The 18,931-nt window shown below is 37.7% G+C and overlaps 2 protein-coding genes across 2 annotated transcripts; one reads left to right on the top strand and one right to left on the bottom strand.

Moving 5' to 3' along the window:
- Positions 1-1,822: 1,822 nt before the first annotated feature.
- Positions 1,823-5,174, bottom strand: LOC117303128 (probable low affinity copper uptake protein 2). Its single transcript, XM_033787226.1, has 4 exons — positions 4,910-5,174; positions 4,387-4,456; positions 3,298-3,529; positions 1,823-2,535 (listed from the first exon to the last, which is right to left on the bottom strand). The coding sequence occupies exons 1-4, from the start codon at positions 4,913-4,915 to the stop codon at positions 2,232-2,234; spliced, it is 612 nt and encodes a 203-aa protein (XP_033643117.1). The 5' UTR covers positions 4,916-5,174; the 3' UTR covers positions 1,823-2,231.
- Positions 5,175-5,300: 126 nt separating this feature from the next.
- LOC117303127 (NADPH-dependent diflavin oxidoreductase 1-like) lies at positions 5,301-12,250 on the top strand. The gene is made up of 14 exons (XM_033787225.1): positions 5,301-5,520; positions 6,142-6,219; positions 6,516-6,613; positions 7,022-7,120; positions 7,493-7,594; positions 8,034-8,243; positions 8,627-8,748; positions 9,066-9,244; positions 9,672-9,827; positions 10,153-10,267; positions 10,630-10,779; positions 11,336-11,454; positions 11,700-11,794; positions 11,989-12,250. Exons 1-14 carry the CDS (start codon positions 5,386-5,388, stop codon positions 12,131-12,133), a joined length of 1,803 nt encoding a protein of 600 aa, XP_033643116.1. The 5' UTR covers positions 5,301-5,385; the 3' UTR covers positions 12,134-12,250.
- The last annotated feature ends 6,681 nt before the right edge of the window (positions 12,251-18,931 follow it).

The following is an 18,931-nucleotide window of genomic DNA, read 5'->3' as shown; positions in this document are numbered from 1 at the left end:
TCATTGAGGTAGATTAGATACTATATTATTTCATATCGAATGAAAAAGTGGTGGCGCCATATGGAAACTTTTCCCGTTGAATAACCAGCCGGGCATTGCCGGGAAGCCAAAACTAATGACTGTTTGGTAGAAAATGTAATGGCATACACTAAATAACCTAATGGAGCCCCCCTCCCTCCCAACACACACACCTCTAGTCTTGCTCCAAAAAATAGATTAAAAATAACAAAGTAATGGTTCCATACATTAAATAGCACCCCTCCCCAAATTATACGATTCCCCACATGCACCCCAATTAGTTTTCTTAAAGGCACCTGCTAGAAGTAGCCACCACATGCCATTTCAGACTGACATGAAACCAATCTATTATTCAAAACAATGTTGGGTAAACAGCACAGACTACAGTAACAGTACACAACTTGGTCTACCCAATCAACCAACCTAAGCCGATATAAAACGTTGAAAAAGATAGAAGTACCATATTTATACATAAAAATAAAAATCAGTACTCAGAAATGTGCAAAATAATTATTAAACTTCACAAAATTGCAGATTTAAAACAAACTGTTTTGTATTTTTTAATTTATAACAAAATCATAAATATAATTTGACACACTTTCAAAGGTTGATGTTGTTGAAAAGAACTTGACTATCCAACAACATAAAATAATTTTCCAATTGGCAGTTTTACCTAAAATGGAACTAAATTTATTGTTTAAAAAAAATAGAACCAAAAAATTATTGCATACAGGTTGGTAATAAAACATGATAAATGTCTAACAAACAAACAAAAAATTTTTTTTACTTTCTATTGCTTTTAAATAATATTCAATTTTTCAATTAAGTACATGTTTGTAATGGCTACATGTAGCACTACTTTGCTTGAAAACTTTTCATGCAAAACGAGGTAATAATATAATATAAAATATAAGCCATGTTGTCTGGTACAGAAAATACCTTAAAGACACAAATGAAAAAGTTTTAAGTTTTTGTGAAAGCCATTTTAGGGGCAAATTCACATGTTGCTTCTCATATGCACTTGATCATTTTAAAAAGATAAAGTACAATAAATTTAGCATGTTTCCATTGTTTCGTCATACTTTTATAATTTTTTTTAAGATGGCAGCTTGATGATGTCAATGCAAAGGTCTATCTTAAATTCATAACATTCCTCTAGAGAAATACATATGTGATATCTAAAATATTATTAAAAGGAAGGAAATAGTATTGGGAGAGCGCAGCACAAAACCTGACAGTAAATTGTCTATAGTGTTATTATCGAAACCTAGCGGTCAAAATTACTTTACTTTTACAAGAATCAATGATGTACTTGTACATTACTTCAATCAGTATTTACATGTACCAACATTACAAAATACTGTTTGTGCAATTTAGGAAGTAGAAAAAAAACTCGGGAAGACAATTTGTAGTCTGAGAATTTCAAACATTATTTGAAAATACTGGTTCTTGATACGTTAACATGGGATTTGGTCATTTGACCACAGTTGGGCAGAATATTGCATTCGTGTATGACACATGACGAACAGTTTGATTGCCCTAAATTGTAAATTTCAATCGCTGTTCATAAAACAATCATTAAATGAAAGTTTTATAAAATAAAATTAATCAAGCACCTTACCTTTCCCCACTTGGAGTATAGTAGTAACCATAACACAATTAGTAACCATTAGTGAAGTTGTCAATAGAGGGCGGTATATAAGATGAGTGGTATACTCTCAACAACTTGTATGGATTCTCATTCAAATGATAAGTTCTGAATGGTATAACGTAGGCCTATAAAACAGAAATATCATAACAGTCTATCATAAAATGTTGTGTAGAATGGGTTGTTTGAAATCCATTTCTAGACCTGTGTAGTACTAGAGAACAATAAATGAAAAAACTCATGAAGTCATAATAATACAATGTTCTAATCTGCAGAATATTTCATCTCATGGGAAGTCCCGAGTAGAATTGAATACAAACAATTCAAGGTTATCCTGTATGGATTCTAAATGCAGATAAAAAAGTCTTCAATCCTGTGTAGAATGGACTCTAGGAATATCACAAACCATGAGTCCAATTCTGAGTGAGGCAGCGGCTTTGTGCGATTCATAATCATAGACGTGAAACCAATGTTTGTATGAGAGAGATTGGCTGTTGCCAGCTTGATGGAGTTTGCCGAGTTACTTTGACCGGAAGATCATCAAAACAACAAACAAACATCGTCTTCAATCATATAACCCCCTGTAGTACGGGCGCCGTGAGCTTTCTGCAGATTCCACTAACGACGGCCGACTATCACTCTGTCCGAGTGATCTCTCCTCAGCGTCAGTCAGGGATTGGTGGCGGGCGGGGATCTTCGGTGGGGTCGTCATGCTCCGAAGAGGACCAAGAAATAAGAAGCCAGCCGTCAGTGAAAACACAACAGTGATGAAAAGATACGTATTGTAGGTCATCACTATTAGCATAAGTATGTAGCCAAAACCAACTGTAACCATGTGAAGTATTGATTCAACTATGTGGAACTTGAATCTGAAAGAAAAAGAACAACAAAAAGTCTTTAATATGGTTTAAACGACGGATTAACATACAAAAGCATTTTGCTTAACCTTACACCTAAATGTTGTCTTTAAATTATTACTTGTTTATTTTTTTTGAAGTATTGTGTACCTAATCATACCTCATACTATATTGCTTGTTTTAATTTTGACATAAATGTACGCTATTGTATTATTGTTTTGTATGACAGCATTGAAATAAATGTACTGAATGCAATTAAAGTTTATGTACTGTGCAGTTCTGATGTTCAAGCTGCACAAGTTTTTTTTAAAAAGTTGCAAAATTGCCAAAAACTACTCACTTAAAATATTTGTACAATGATATCGGGCTGGTCTTGTGTTAGGGGCGAGCTCTGCTATTTTATCTTGGATTTATAATACTGAGCAGTGATGTAGCTAGACTATTTTTAGTGGTGGGCTAGGCTCTTATCCTAAATTTTTAAATAAGCTTCAGGTAGACATGATGCCAGGTTTCCAATCTGTTCATGTTATAAAGGTATGGCCTTTTGACTTTGTTCTCTCTCTGGGAAATGTTTTACTTCTTATCATCAGCTGTTTCTGAGATAAATGCACAGTGCTTAATTTTTATTCTGCTGGAATTTTGTGCTGGGAGGCACAGTGTATTTTGCTCAGAGTGCTGTTTGGCGAAAATGTTGAGTACTGGGTGGGCACCGCCCACCATGACTACAATGCTGGAACTGAAATCACATCGACTTTTAAGTATACAAATACAAACCTTCTTCTTCTTATTTTGGACACACTGCTTGGAATTCTCATGGAGGAGAGAAGAGGTGTCTGTTCCGTGGTGTGGTTGCCGTTGATTGTGCTTGGTCTTGCGGTAGGTTCGCTCTTCTGAAGAGACAACAGCGGAATCTGCTGTCTCTTCTGCCTGAGCTTCACTGTAAGGACCTTGATCAGCTCCAAGAAGGTGGCAATGAGGAAGACGATGAATATCGCTAAGACCAGGTCTGGAAGAAAATCAAAATAATTGCTGTCAGGACTAAAGATGCTTTTCATCACTGGGAGAAAAGAGTAGGTGTGTTTTTATTAGATTGTATGTCTACATGAACTAGTATTGGCTAATAAGGAAAGTTTAACTATATTATTAAACCAAATTACCAACACCCAGCCGAGCGAGGACCAGTCAGAAATCACTCCATAAATGATCCGTCTGGCTTGTTCAGTGCTGGGTGTTGGTAACTGATTTGGCCAGTGGATCGCCATTTAAAGTGAGAACACTGACCGAGGCCCAGGTCTGGAAGAAAATCAAAATAATTACTGTTAGGACTTAAGATGCTTTTCATCACTGGGAGAAAAGAGTAGGTGTCTACAGGAACTAATATGTAGCTATTAATGAAAATCTCAGGTTCTGGCACGGTCTAGTTACAACTTTTCCCCTTCACACCAATATCTGATTTCATTTAATCTGGCGGAGGGGGGGGGGGAGCATAGTTTAAAGAGTTATTGTAAATTTTTAGCTGGTCCATAATACATAATAAGGGATGCTGTTCGGCACTGAACAAGCCAGACGGATCATTTATGGAGTGATTTCTGACTGGTTCCTCGCTCAGCTGGGTGTTGGTAACTGATTTGGCCAGTGGATCTCCATTTAAAGTGAGAACACTGATCGAGGCCCAATTTAGAATCAGGATCAAGGTTCATCTAAAGTAAAGATGAGTTGTCAATATGGTTGCAGTGAATTTTACTGTAACATTGCACTTTGCTTCGCAATAAAGAGTTATAGTTTAGATCAAATTTAGCAACTGTGAAATCTAGTAGATTAATCTACCCCTAGTAAAACAATGATGAAACAGAAATACCATACCTAGCCATGAGTTAATTTCCCATGGGTAGAACAGCAAGTGGGGGATCTTGTCTGAAAAATGAAATGTCATCTGAAAACAAGAACAAAGTATAATTATTTCAAGCATACTTAATAAAAATAATATTAAGTTACATGTTTTCAACATCTATGAGCCTAACTTATGTCCTTAACCAAAGACAACTAGGCTCCTTAAACTAGTGCTCAACTAGCCCAGGTGGGACTCCTTCGTTGCAACAGGCACTGACGTCCTACCAGGGCTAGGTGGTTTTACGTTCATTATTTCTAATTTAATAGTAATTAATATTTTAGCTACCATCAATCAATGAATGCATAAAAATGCAAATTGTTTGTTGCATCTTGCTGTATGCACGAATGCCTTTTATGCCTTATGTTTTGAAGCCTTGTTTGGTGAGTTTGAGTTTGACATTCAGTCATGACTCATCGACAACATGATCAATGACCGTTTAATCATGACTGGAAGTGGATTCTGAATGCTCATTTGCAAGTGTTGAACTGAACTTACATTCATCTTGGCTTTATTTGGGTTTGGCAGCTAGCTGAGCTCAACACACAATCAACACTGCAAAAGGATGCGATTCCATTGAAACAAAGCCAGTCTTGCTGTCGTTTTAGCAGACGAAATATGGCAGACAATGGAAGACTAGACATCCATCATGTCATACATGTAGGTCACATCTGCATACAAACAACATGACACCTACACTACCACTACAGAAGCTCGTTTACAATGTCAAGTCATGTGATTTCATACGTGAACAAACCAAGAAAACAATCAGCTAAATTACAGTCTGGTCCCCATTATCAACGTTAATAATTGTAACACAACATGCCTAGGTGCTCATACTAGACAGGCGCCCTTTTTCTGTAGCGTTGCATTTGCCCATGTGTCGTCTCGGTAAAATGTACGGACCAGCTGGTTATGAAATCACGGGCTGCGAAGAAACAAAATGCGGTAAAAAGGTTCGGAAAACGTAAATAATGGCAGAGAGAAGAGTTGTTGTTTTGTACGGGAGTCAGACCGGAACAGCCCAAGATGTTGCTGAACGTGTTGGACGGGAGGCCAAGAGGAGGCACTTTAAAACGAGGGTTCTTTCATTGGATTCGTACGCAATTGTAAGTAGCGCCATTGGCTTTGACATTGCATCTATTTCGTGATAACATGCGATAATGCTATTTTGATTGTTTTATTATTAACGATATTTACTGTTATAGTATTACATAGTTTGATCAGAATTATCACTTATATCAATCAGTACTTAGATCAGATCCCTTACACTATTTTTATTTGCTGACTTAAATTTCTGTCCTTGACAGTGCTTGTGAATTGTTTGGTTCCTTTTTTGTGTCGCCTTTGAAATAAAGGTTTGACAGCTGACACACAATTACATTTATATTATTTATATTAATTGGTTTATTTTATAGTTTGACAACAGATATGGTTGAATTGCACTAGAACATGATATTGAATTAAGATATTGAATTGTGATATTGAATTGCATTTGGAAGACAACTTTTTATTTTCATTTGTATAATTTGGTTTAATATAGTTAAACTTTCAAACATTTTATAAATTTACACTTTGGCCTATGAATTATGATTTTAAAAATATGAATTATGATTTATAAAAGTTTTTAATCTTTTTAGTCTTTACCAAATGACTTACACTTACAGAAATGTAAGTTTGTTGTTTAGTTGATGTTTTAAAACATTTTGTTTTCAAATTTTTGACTCCAGGGTGAACTGGTGAATGAACCACTCGTCATTTTTGTGTGTGCAACAACAGGGCAGGGAGATGAACCTGATAATATGAAGGTACGAATGATTAACTGAGAGTTGCATGTCTGAGTACTACTCCTACAGAACTATGATGAGGTTCGTAAAGATGAGTTATGGAGATGATAGCAGAGCAAACCTCAGTCATAGTTCTAGGAAGAAGTGATAAAAGTGCAGAGTGATTGTCTCTGGTAATTGCCTTTTTGTCCTTTCAAGTGTTCCAGTACGAACTAACATTTTGAATGAAGGGCTTTGAATGCAAGTGTTAAAATATTTCTAGAGACTACATGTTTAGCTTGTCTTTTACTATTTTTTATTTGTTTTTGATTTTACAGAAATTCTGGAGATTTCTCCTAAGGAGAAATCTTCCAAATGACTCCCTGTCTGAGTTGCAGTTTGCTGTTGTCGGACTGGGGGACTCTTCCTATCAAAAGTGAGTTCCGGGTTCACAAAAATATTACAATGATTTGAAGCTTTGGTATTGTGTAAATTTCACAATTATGTGTGATTGTAATTTTAACTTGCGTACATAATTTAAAATGATACCTGTAAATGGCGGATATTCAATGTTGTAGCTTATATCGTACAAATGAATACAAAACCACAAAAAAATCCTGCATGTATGAATGCAGAAGAAGCACTTTAAACAAAGACACCCTGGTCTACAACTTGGTGCTCAAAAGTCAAAAGTTTCCAATGGAATTCCCTTTTGCGAAATTTCAAATGGCCTTGCCCTTTCAAAGATGAAATTCCAGACCTGAATGTGTTCTGAGTCTGTTCATGTATTTTGTTTCTTGTTGTTTTTATTTGTGTGTTTGTTAATTATTTGTTCTTCTTCTAGATTTAACTTCATAGCAAAGAAGCTTTACAGGAGACTTCTTCAGCTGGGTGGACAGAGTATTCAGCCTGTGGGATTAGCAGATGATCAACATGATCTTGGGTAAGATACTCAATGTTCAGGATGGAAGATAAACATTTTGAATCTTCTCAGAGCAAGCTGATATTAACCGTAAAGCCCGGTTCATACTTCCTGCGAATGTGATGCAAATGTGACGTGAACTTGATGTCACAACTCGGTTTTCGCTGCGATATTCGCAAGAGAGTTGAACACAACTCAACTGCTGCAAATTTGTGATGTCAGCATTCGTTCGCACTCGCATTCGCAGGAAGTATGAACTGGGCTTAACAGTGTCCTGGGTAATGGGAAAAGGATCCTTAGTCCTGAAGTGAACTGGTTTTAAACACATCTGTGTAAAGAAAAAAAGATAAAAATATGTGAATATAAAAACTGTTTGTATAAACTGTCCCACAGAGCAGACGCAGTGATTGATCCATGGCTAGCTACACTGTGGGAGAAAGTCTTATCAACGTACCCATTACCGCTGGGTTTAGATATAATTAACTCTAATATATGGTAAGTAAATTTCTATTGACCTAAGCAAAAGGTTCTGTACAGACCCCTTGCATTCACTTCTATCACTGAGAACAACTGTCGACCAATGGGAGGTCTTCTTTGACCTTTGTGAGGGCGCTCTTTCAGCCTCGCGATGTCAATTTCAACAGACCTCCCCTGGTAGTGCCAAATCTTGCACTGTGTCCTGATCCAGTATTATTCTACTTTTTCCTGCTACTTCTCTATCCATGCTTGCTCACCTCAAAACCTCACTGGACATCTTTATCTAGCCATACAGATCTAAATTAATTATCCTGTATTCAAGCCAAAAGAGACGAGTTTGGAGTTTCATTTAACCGGCCAGCCTACAATTATCTTTGTATATTGACACCCATTTAAATGACCAATATCTCACCTTGTTCCTAATGAATTCTGTTCTATTTCATTTTGTCCTTTGTAGCCCTCCGTCAAGGTACGAAGTTCAATTATTAGAACTAGACAAAGGACTGGACAATCCTCCCACAGATCATGGTATCAATGGAATAGAAACACCGCCCTCGCAGTCTGCTCCTTTCCAAGCGAGGCTAATATCCAATCAGAGACTAACATCAACTGATCATTTTCAAGATGTCCGTCTTGTCAAATTAGATACTAGTCGATCACAAATAAGGTATTTTTCCTGAATTATTCAACAAGCCGTACATATTTGCACACTTTACAAAATAATGTTTGGGTGGGTATACGCATTAACTGTCTGACTGACTATCAACAATTGAGGGCTCCCTAGAAGTGACAAAAACTGATCTCCGTGAGCCAGTTTGTCCTTGGTATGATGTTTTTAAGCCTATGTCGTAGTTTGAAATAAACCATACGTGTATGTAAGTATTATATTTAAGATCTTTTTTAAAGTAACTTTTATGTGAAGTGGTTAAGACTGTTGTTAATCAACTACTGTACCAACCTTGCCAAGTATTTTTATGGGGCAGCTGGGAAAAATGTATTTGCAAGTGTCACATTCGCTATCCCTTTTGTAAATCATTTTTTCATCTACAGTTACATCCCAGGGGATGTGGTCATGATCCAGCCCCACAACTCTACGGAAAGCGTCAATGAGTTTATATCTCATTTTAGCCTCAATGCTGACCAGAAAATAATATTACGGCAAACTGATCCAGGTGAGTTTCACAGAAACAGTACGGAATTTGGCCGTAAAGAGAGGCATGAAATTTGTCTCAGATTGCCTGTCAACATTGTGTTACAAACCTCTCGGTGGTTTCACTACATTCAGAGATGTATTCAGCTATATGGAACTGGCTCAGTGGAAACTCATGTTGAGATGAAGGTTTTTCAATGCAACAGATCCTTCCAAATTCTAGCAGAAGAGTTGTTTTTAAACTTATCTAATTCTCATTCCTTTGTGGCTCAATTGACATAATTTAAGCTCAATGATAATGATTGTCGTGAATAACTGTTGACTTGTTTATTCCCACAGATGCGCCCCTACCTCTCCCCTGTCTTGTCCCCCAGCCCTGCACCATAAGACACCTCGTCACGCACCTCCTTGACATCAACTCCGTCCCAAGGAGATACTTCTTTGAGTTGTTGTCTCATTTTGCTGAGGACGAGCTGCAGAGGGAGAAATTCCAGGAGTTTGCCTCGGCTGAAGGACAGGTGAGGAACCTCTTTTTGGTTAAAATAAAAGATTGCCTCAATAAAAATGATAAAATATTGCAAACTGGTGTAGTTTATCAAACCACTGTGTGATGGTATTGACTGGTCAGACAGTAGGAGGATTGACTGTTCATGGTGAAGATTAGTTTTTGTTTTTAATTTTTTGGATTTTTATTTATGCACTTTTCGGAGAAAAAGAAGACTTAAAGCCACTCTAAGTATGGGGCTACAAGAAAACAAATGTTTAAATGAAAATAACTCTAAAGAAGCATGCCCAGGAAAGTAGTTTGAAAGAGCTGCAGTACATTTAATAAAGCTGTCAAAATGATCTGTCTATTAAAATTGTCAAGTTGTGCTTTTGTGTCATAGTTACCTTTGACAAATTACAGTTTCCTGTCAAAAATGTTGCCTCTTTCTTTTGTTACAGCAAGATCTGTTCTCCTACTGCAACCGGCCGAGGCGTACCACGCTAGAAGTATTTCAAGATTTCCCAACAATCAGTTCCAGAATTCCATTGTGTTACCTGTTAGACCTCATCCCTGTTATCCAGCCAAGAGCTTTCTCTATTGCATCGTCATTAAAGGTAACTACACCATAAGGGCCCAATTTCATGGCTCTGCTAACAATAAAGCAAAGAATCGGCGCTTACACGGAAGCAGGGATCCAAATTTCCGTCAAGCGTATTTAATGTGATAGCAGAAATTATTTGCTTATGTGCGTACCAGGCATTCTTCACATTCACAGCCAGCACAGATATTCATTGCTTGCACAGAAAGCGTAGAATTGTGATCATAAGCGCAGAATTTGGCAGTAAGCTTTTAGAACCACAGAAGATGATAATGAGTGGTCAAATAGTAAGAGGGTCAACATGTTTACAATTCAGTCTTCCCTGGTTTTTTTTTTTTCAGACCCATCCAAATGAAATCCATGTGCTACTAGCAGTAGTGAGGTACAAAACGAAGCTTGTGAAACCAAGAGAAGGGCTTTGCTCAAACTGGCTGGCAAGAATGCACCCAAACAAAGGTAGGAATTTAATATATGTTGAATTTGCATCAGGGATAAAGAATATTTCTTTTTTTTAAACCCATATACCTTTTGTACAGCGATACTCACCGAGTTCTATGAAAAAAATCACAGGTATATTATTTGGGTGGGATTCGAACCGCCGACCTTTGCAGTTCTAGAGCAGTGTCATACAAACTAGACCAATGGGATTGCCAGATGGCTAGAGGCAGTTCGAAACCTATGTTTTAGCAGCGGCGGGTAGTGCAAACGATTTAATATATAGGATGGAATACCAAGAAAACCTGATGTACAAAAAGTTTCAAAACCCAAATCCTTGGTGTACACTGTGCAAAAAATTCTTACTTGGTTGTATTGTACAGAGGATATACACATTCCTATTTGGGTGAAAAGCGGCACAATCACCTTCCCTAAGGACGGAGACCATACCCCTGTCATCATGGTGGGGCCCGGAACAGGTGTAGCCCCCTTCAGAAGCTACCTGCAACACAGGGCTGCTCAGGATATCGGAAGTAGGTCAAACTCTATTTTTCTTTCCAACATTTTTTGTTTCACAATGAGATACTTTACAAAGAGATATTGGTATTCAATTGCAAAAAACGAAGACCACTGGAATGTCACTACAAAGAGCAACAAGTTACGCTATTCATTAAAACTATGATCTTAAAGGCAGTGGACACTATTGGTAATAACTCAAAATAATTTAACTCAAGTAACGAGTAATTGGGAGAGGTTGGTAATACATGTATAAAACATTGTGAGAAACGGCTCCCTCTGAAGTGGAGTAGTTTTCGAGAAAGAAGTAATTTTCCACAAATTTGATTTCGAGACCTTGGACTTTGAGTTTGAGGTTTCGAAATCAAGCATCTGAAAGCATACAACTTCGTGCGACATGGGTGTTCATTCATTATTATATTGCAACTTCGATGACTGATTTAGCTCAAAATTTTAACAGGTTTGTTATTTTATGCATATGTTGAGATACACCGAGTGAGAAGACTGGTCTTAGACAATTACCAATAGTGTCCTGTGTCTTTAAGTGATGATAACATCTTGTTTTTTCCACAGGCAATGTGTTATTTTTCGGCTGTCGCAATTCTGAGAAAGACTACCTCTGCCATAGTGAATGGTGCCCTCTAGTGGCCCATGGTCTTTTAAAGGTTTTCACTGCCTTCTCAAGGGATCAGGTAAGTGTCCAAAGCTGTGGTCACGTCTTGTCAGCATCTTACATTGCTAATCACACATCATGGTAACTTTTTAGGGTTTAAAGTAGGGGCATTGGTTTTTCATCAATGTTATGTGCATTTATTGGCAATAATGTTGTGTTCATGAAAACTGTAATAGCACCCTTAAGCGACTGCTGTGGTATAGAAGACCAAACCATACTGCTTATGATCCCCATTGCTGAATCTTATCCTTCTAATTATTTCAGGAGGATAAAATTTATGTGCAGGACCTGATGGAAGGAAATAGCGCCCTCTTGTGGGAGATGATGGATAGTCAGAAAGCATGTTTCTTCATTGCAGGGTGAGAACTGAACTGTGTGTATTAATGGGTTTTTTCCGTTTGAAACATTGTTAAAATATTTCTTGGTCTTTATAATTTGTTATGGATTGTTAAGATTTATGTTTATTTTGTTTTGATAATATAGGATGAACTCTAGGGATTTGTATTGGCTCTGGAAATCTTAACTTGATTCGATTTATTTTATTTTTGAGCAGAAATGCAAAGCAGATGCCAAAAGATGTAACTGAAGCCCTTAAGAATATCATTAAGATGAGAGGAAATCTTAATGAAACTGAGACGGAAGACTATCTGAAAGATATGGAGAGGTCAAGACGCTTTCAGGTTGAAACCTGGTCGTAAATCGAGCAAAGAAGATCTTTTATATTACCGTAATCCATGTGAGCTATTTAAGGGAAGGTACATGTTTGGTAATTACTCAAAACAAATTATCATAAAACTTTCTTGGTAACAAGTAATGGAGAGCTGTTGATAGTATAAAACATTGTGAGAAACGGTTCCCTCTGAAGTAGCATAGATTTTGAGAAAGAGTTAATTTCTCACTCGAATAATAAAAGACTTCAGCCTTCTAGCTAGACTTGTAGCTAGAAGTCTTCTATTCCTATCTGAAAGCACACAAATTCGTTCAGCAAGGGTGTTTTTCTTTCATCATTTTCTCGCAACTACAATGACCAATTGAGCCCAAATTTTCACAGGCTGGCTATTTCATGCTTATGTTGGGATATACCAAGTGAGAAGACTGGTTGTTGACAATTACCAAACGTGTACCTTCCCTTTAAAGGCAGTGGACACTATTGGTAATTGTCAAAGACTAGCCTCCACAGTTGGTGTATCTCAACATATGCATAAAATAACAAACCTGTGAAAATTTTAGCTCAATCGGTCATCGAAGTCGCGAGATAATAATGAAAGAAAAAAACACCCTTGTCACACGAAGTTGTGTGCGTTTAGATGGTTGATTTCGAGACCTCAAGTTCTAAATCTGAGGTCTCGAAATCAAATTCGTGGAAAATTACTTCTTTCTCGAAAACTACGGCACTTCAGAGGGAGCCGTTTCTCACAATGTTTTATACCATCAACCTCTCCCCATTACTCGTCACCAAGAAAGGTTTTATGCTAATAATTATTTTGAGTAATACCAATAGTGTCCACTGCCTTTAAGGTGCTTCTGTTTTAACAATTATCAAGGGCTTGAAATTACACTGGGCAGCAGGCCTGAGGCCAGTGATTTCAAGTCACATTTTTTATCTATCGCTAAAAGTTTATGTAGATGATATTTAATGGTCAAACAGTAGGAGGGTTGACTGTGTACTGTGCAGATGCGTTCATCACATGATGTCTTATAGCTGATAATATAGTTCCACATTGCTTAAATATCAAAACCACAGTGGATGATATTGAATGGTCAAATAATAGGCACAGTTTACATATCATTCAAACCACAGCAAGCAGATTGTATGAAGTGGTCAGACAGTAGGAGGGTTGACTGTGTACATCTTACGGTAATTTTGGTGGGTCTCCGAACACTATTTCATAGACTGTCTATAAGAAAGGTAACTCTGGGGGTTGGTGCCAAACTTTCAAATAAAACCTGTTGTATTTGTTTTTTTAATTTAATTATCAGAACAATTGGAAAATAAAAAAAATTAAATAATATGCTGACTCCAAAACAAGTTTGGTTGAGTGGTTGATGCATGATTTGTTTCAATGCATTTGTTTTTGTTATGTTTTAAATTGGCAGACCTTGTTTTCTGTGTCCAAGTTATTAAATGTGGAATGGATATTATTTGCATTTCTATGTATGGTTTTGGAAACCCTTTTAGGGCCCATAGCGTATAAATGTATACATCCCATGAGACTAATCAACATCAGTCAGGGGGAGCTTTTTAAAGTACAAAATAAAGTATCCAACACAAAACAACAATATGCTAATCAGAATAATGTTTCATACCCTAAAGCCACAATACACGGGGAGTTTGGATTGTTTCCATCTTCCTTAGCAGAAATTTGTTGTAAGCAATATTTTCTAATTGAGCAGTTTTACGAGATCGACTTCTTGTTATACTCGGTCATTAAAGTGATTTTTTTCTGTGTCCACGAAAAATCTGAATATTTTAATTGGGTTGCATTTGGTGTGGGTGGGAGGCGGTCACTTGTGAAACTGTACTAACTTTTTGAACCCATGGATTTTTGTTGATGGTGTGACAAAAAGTAGCCATTTTTGATTTACGTTTTATGATGATTTCAATGAGATAAAAAGAAACATTTTTGTGAGAAAAAATGAAACATTTTGTTTTCAAATTGATACCCTTTTTTGAAGTGTTGTATCCACCCTACGACTATTTTGTGTGCAGGTAACGAGATATCTCTGGAAACCATTATACGACATAATGAAATAGTCGATACGTCTGCTAATTTTGAATGAGACTTCTGTTGTTCCAAGACGATTATCGTTACGGACAAAAGGAAGGAAGGGGACAAGTAAACCCAGCCGCATCTCCGGGATGTCCGGGTTGATGATCTTCAGCCGTCTTCCTGATCCATGTCCCCCGAGCCCCAGTGGTCCTTGAGTAATTGCCGCTAATTAGGCAAGCGTGCCCCGGCCGGACAGTGGTGGGGGCAGGAAGTGTTACGACACGGTAGCTTTCCCCGCGATCGAGTATCCCCTCCCCGTTCCCCGGACCCCGTGTATTAACCCAAACCACTGACAGATGCTTCTAGAATTTTGTTTTCTAGTTAGATAATTATAAACCGAACCATCACAATGCAAATCCAGTTCTTTTGTGAGGATTTTGGCGGGCTCAGATTTTTTTTTTTTTTGATTTCCAGCTTATGGTTGTGTTTGTGGCGTTTTTATTGTCTGTTTGGATGGTCAATCTTGGAACTGACAGTTCTTCTTACGGTAATGGGATTATTTTGCTTCTGAGGTGATTTCTTCAGATCTAAGATTTAGAGAGAGAATGAAGTAAACCTCAGAGAATGAGGTAGCAGACTTTAGTTTACTTTTTTGTTTGCCAACAAGTTATCAAACAGTCAGGGTTGTCTTTACACAAATTGAAAAATAGGCCTAATCATTCTCGTGAAGAAATAACTCAAAAATGTTCCACTTTTCCTGCACTTGTATGGCAGTTATAAATTGAATGATATAAATTTCATTGTTTTGCTTTAATATTATTTCATTAACTGTTATGAGGTACGCCACAAATTAAACAGTATATGAGGTTGTGGTGAGGTACCAAGTCCTCTATAACGATAGGTAACTGAGGTTCATATTATGTGTACAATACAACAGACTCTGTAAGACAACTGCAAATATTGTGACTTGCAGTGACTGTAAGTTTGTGTGTGAGGTTGAGGTACACCTCGTAGGATGCATAAGTGATTAGGCTTGTGATGTACTAGGTGTACATCACCAATGAGGTATAGGACTAAGTCTTACATTGTTATTATGTACAATTCCCTGTCCTCCAAAATTCAGCATCAGTACATGTCCTGTATTATGGAATTGAACAAAATATCGGTGATTATTGTCTATGTTTGTGATTTTCCTTACATGCTTAAATGTTTTCTCCTCGTGTTATGTTAAGGAGTAATCGAAATATCAACCATCACCCCCCCCCCACCCTTTCAGTTTGTAAATTAGTGAGTTTTGTCTGCCGTTGGCTGCGCTATTTCATGGGTCCCAGCGAGACTTGGCACAGGCCTAAATGCATCACAGCAAATGATTGTTGTCGTTGAGCTGCAACATTTTCTGCATTCACATTTAACTTCAGGCTATCTATACCGCGATAATCTAGAAGCGAACAAAGACCACTCATCCGAAATCCAGTTTGCATGTTTCCAATCGTCGGATGATGAAACACATGGACATCTTCATTCCCTCATCCCGAAAGAATCCGCATATGCTCCCAGATACGGTCTTCGTAGATTCGTTTTGCCTTGCCCAGGGCACTGTCTATTTCACTCACCCAAACAGCGAACCCCATTTCAGCATGGTGCTGTAAATAATTGTAGGCAATAAGCCATAAACGGGGCCGATTTAGAGCCATTTGGCGCGAAAACTACTACAGTCCAACTCCCAAAGCGCCAACGGCAGGAACAATCATAGGAAATACACACAAAGATTGACTCTAATTATTATATACATATAAAGGCCCAGAGGCCAACCATAAAATTCAAATTTCAAAAGGAACAAAGACTAAATTAAGCTTCTTGAACACGGACATATACCAAAGACCTAGAAATGCTATAAATGGTGCACCGGTTATATAGATGCAACAGAGGGGGGAATAATGAAGTTCTGCTTGACTCAAAGACGTACATTGTCCAAATTAATGTCAAACTGCCTCCATTTCTGGGCCACAGCGTTATAGAAAAATCAGATTGTCTACAAATGTATACATATAAAGGCCTTACATGAAATACATTTTTTTGGAACTCGGACAAAGACCAAATTAAGCTTCTTGAACACGTTCATGCCAAAAACTTAGAAATGCTATTACAGTATACTGTTTGTACCGCTCATAATGCAAGGGAATAATAATTTACCCTGAACTCAAAGCCTTAGATTGTCTGATACGGCAAACTGCCTCAGTTTTCGGGCTATGGCGAAATAGAAAATTGATCATATGGCCTATGGAGGCAATGCTTATTACAATATTATACTGGACAAAACGAGTAACCAAACTTTTTCATGAAGTTTACTTTACTTTTGGTTTGAATCTACAAAAAGATTTTGTGTTAAAGGCTGGACACTATTAGTAATTGTCAAAGACTAGCCTTCACAGTTGGTGTATCTCAACATATACATAAAATAACAAACCTGTGAAAATTTGAGCTCAATCGGTCATCGAACTTGCGAGATAATAATGAAAGAAGAAAAACCTTGTGACACGAAGTTGTGTGCGTTTAGATGGTTGATTTCGAGACCTCAAGTTCTAAATCTGAGGTTTCGAAATCAACTTCGTGGAAAATTACTTCTTTCTCGAAAACATTGGCTCTTCAGAGGGAGCCGTTCCTCACAATGTTTTATACCATCAACCTCTCCCCATTACTCGTCACCAAGAAAGGTTTTATGCTAACAATTATTTTGAGTAATTACCAATAGTGTCCACTGCCTTTAACCGAAGCGTTATACTAGAGATCTCTGTTACAACGCCTGGATCTTGATAACACAAATTATAACACCCCTTGCAAGTATTCTGCCTGCTCATTGGTTTAGAGCGCGTCACATGACATGTCTTAGTTTCGCTAGACGACGGCCGTGTGATAGTGCGTCGGTTTGCCATGCGCTAGTCCGAAGACTAGCACACGGCGCCGTGCGCTAGTACGACAGACTAGCACACGGCGTGCAGTACCCAGACGTCCGTTGCGTGTACGAGGATGATAAATTAATAGTCTGTAACCATTTCGGATTGCACGACACTACATGCAACACAGTAAGTAAAAGTGTTTGCAATCTGTATTCGCGTCGTCCGTGGATTGTAGCATTCAGGTCTGTAACTTAATAATAATTCGCCTCGGGAAAATAGAACGCTCCGGGGATCACCTCGGGAGTCATAGTTTTAACCATAGCACTCGAAGCAGTCAATATTTGTATAATAACCTCAACGCTCGTATTGGAGCCAATTGAGTGAGAAGATGATGAAGACATTTCAGTTTTGTTAGCATAAAAACCTGCTTGGTGACGAGAATTGGAGATCTGTTGCTAGTACGAAACATTGCGAGAAACGGCTCCCTCTAAAGTAATGTAGTTTTTGAGAAAGAGGTAATTTATTAAAATACTTCATGCCTGAAACCTTTTATTACTAGGCAACAAGGGTGTTTATTTCTGTCAGTAATCTCTTACAACTTCGACGAGCAATTTAGTCAAAATTTTCAATTTTATTTTTATTTTATGCATGTATTGCATAATGTGATGATGCTGCGCTTTGACATACAGGTGTTCAGTGCCATGTCTGTTTCTGTTCAAAGACTTGTGCATTCACTTTACCACGGAGAAGAACGAAAAAACTGCTTCGGTGAGAGTATTCGTAAAACAATAACAGACACGCGTTAGGTGTGTCATTCATCAGTCTTGTAACTCAAAGGACACTTTTTAATTAAAACCCACTCGCGTGCCGGTAATTAGGGCTTAGGCCCCAAGAAAGAAGAAGAAGAAGAAAAAAGACACCACACAAAAGCCCCGTAGCATTGCAAGCCTTGATAAGATAACATAAAACACATACTTAGTGAGTTTATCACGGAATGAGATGGCGCCGATGCATCTTGATCTGTGGTCGCATCAGTTAGGAGTTAGCTGACGAGATTTCCTATTATATAACAAGGGAAAGTAAATCTTTGTTTCCCTTCACTGTAAATTTTATTAACCAAACCAATACGGCATGTGAAAATTGTTTCAAATGAAGTAGGTCATGTGATTAGAAAACACCATGGCGGTTTAATTTGTGCAAAAACGTTAAATTATTCTTCTTTTTTTGCGAACTACAAACAATGTTTCATTTATTTGAAACATGGGGCGTATTGTATTTCTTGCACCGTTTCAAACCGTTGAGTTACTTGACATTTTGGGTTTCAGTTAAAAGTTATTGCAAAGAATAGTATTATCATTTTGAAATTATTCTCCCTTCTCTACTCAACTTGTCTTAAAAAAAGGAACGACTCGATGAAGATCCTGTATTATAGTAAAGATTCAGTTCGGATTTGTTTTTAAACTCTTTTTGCCAGACAATGCACAGTAAAACAAGGAAATTTTCAAAGTAGACAAAATAAATATTATTACAAGCTTTAATGTCCTATTCGCTTCAACTCGGATAAAATGACATACAGGCCCTAGTTTCATTTGGAAGACCTGTGTAAACTCAAAATCACCGAGTTTATAATGAGCATTGGATGCCGTGGTTTTATCAACAAAGGCCCGAGCGATGATAGCAGGCGCTGCCCGCCAAGCGTCCCGGGAGAAAACACAGCATGATACGGCCCAAGAAGGAGCCCCATTATCTCCTTCTTCGTACAAACAAATTAGAGCGAGAGACAATTCAAACTTCCGTTGTGCTTAATGAGCGCGTGATTCGGCACGCGCTCAACATATGTTTCACTGCACAATTATAACAATGTGCGAACAACTTTGTCTGGCCGATG

This window comes from Asterias rubens, chromosome 19 (assembly GCF_902459465.1).
Source record: "Asterias rubens chromosome 19, eAstRub1.3, whole genome shotgun sequence".
NCBI lineage: Eukaryota > Metazoa > Echinodermata > Asteroidea > Forcipulatida > Asteriidae > Asterias > Asterias rubens.
This window is presented reverse-complemented; position numbering and strand designations above follow the sequence as displayed.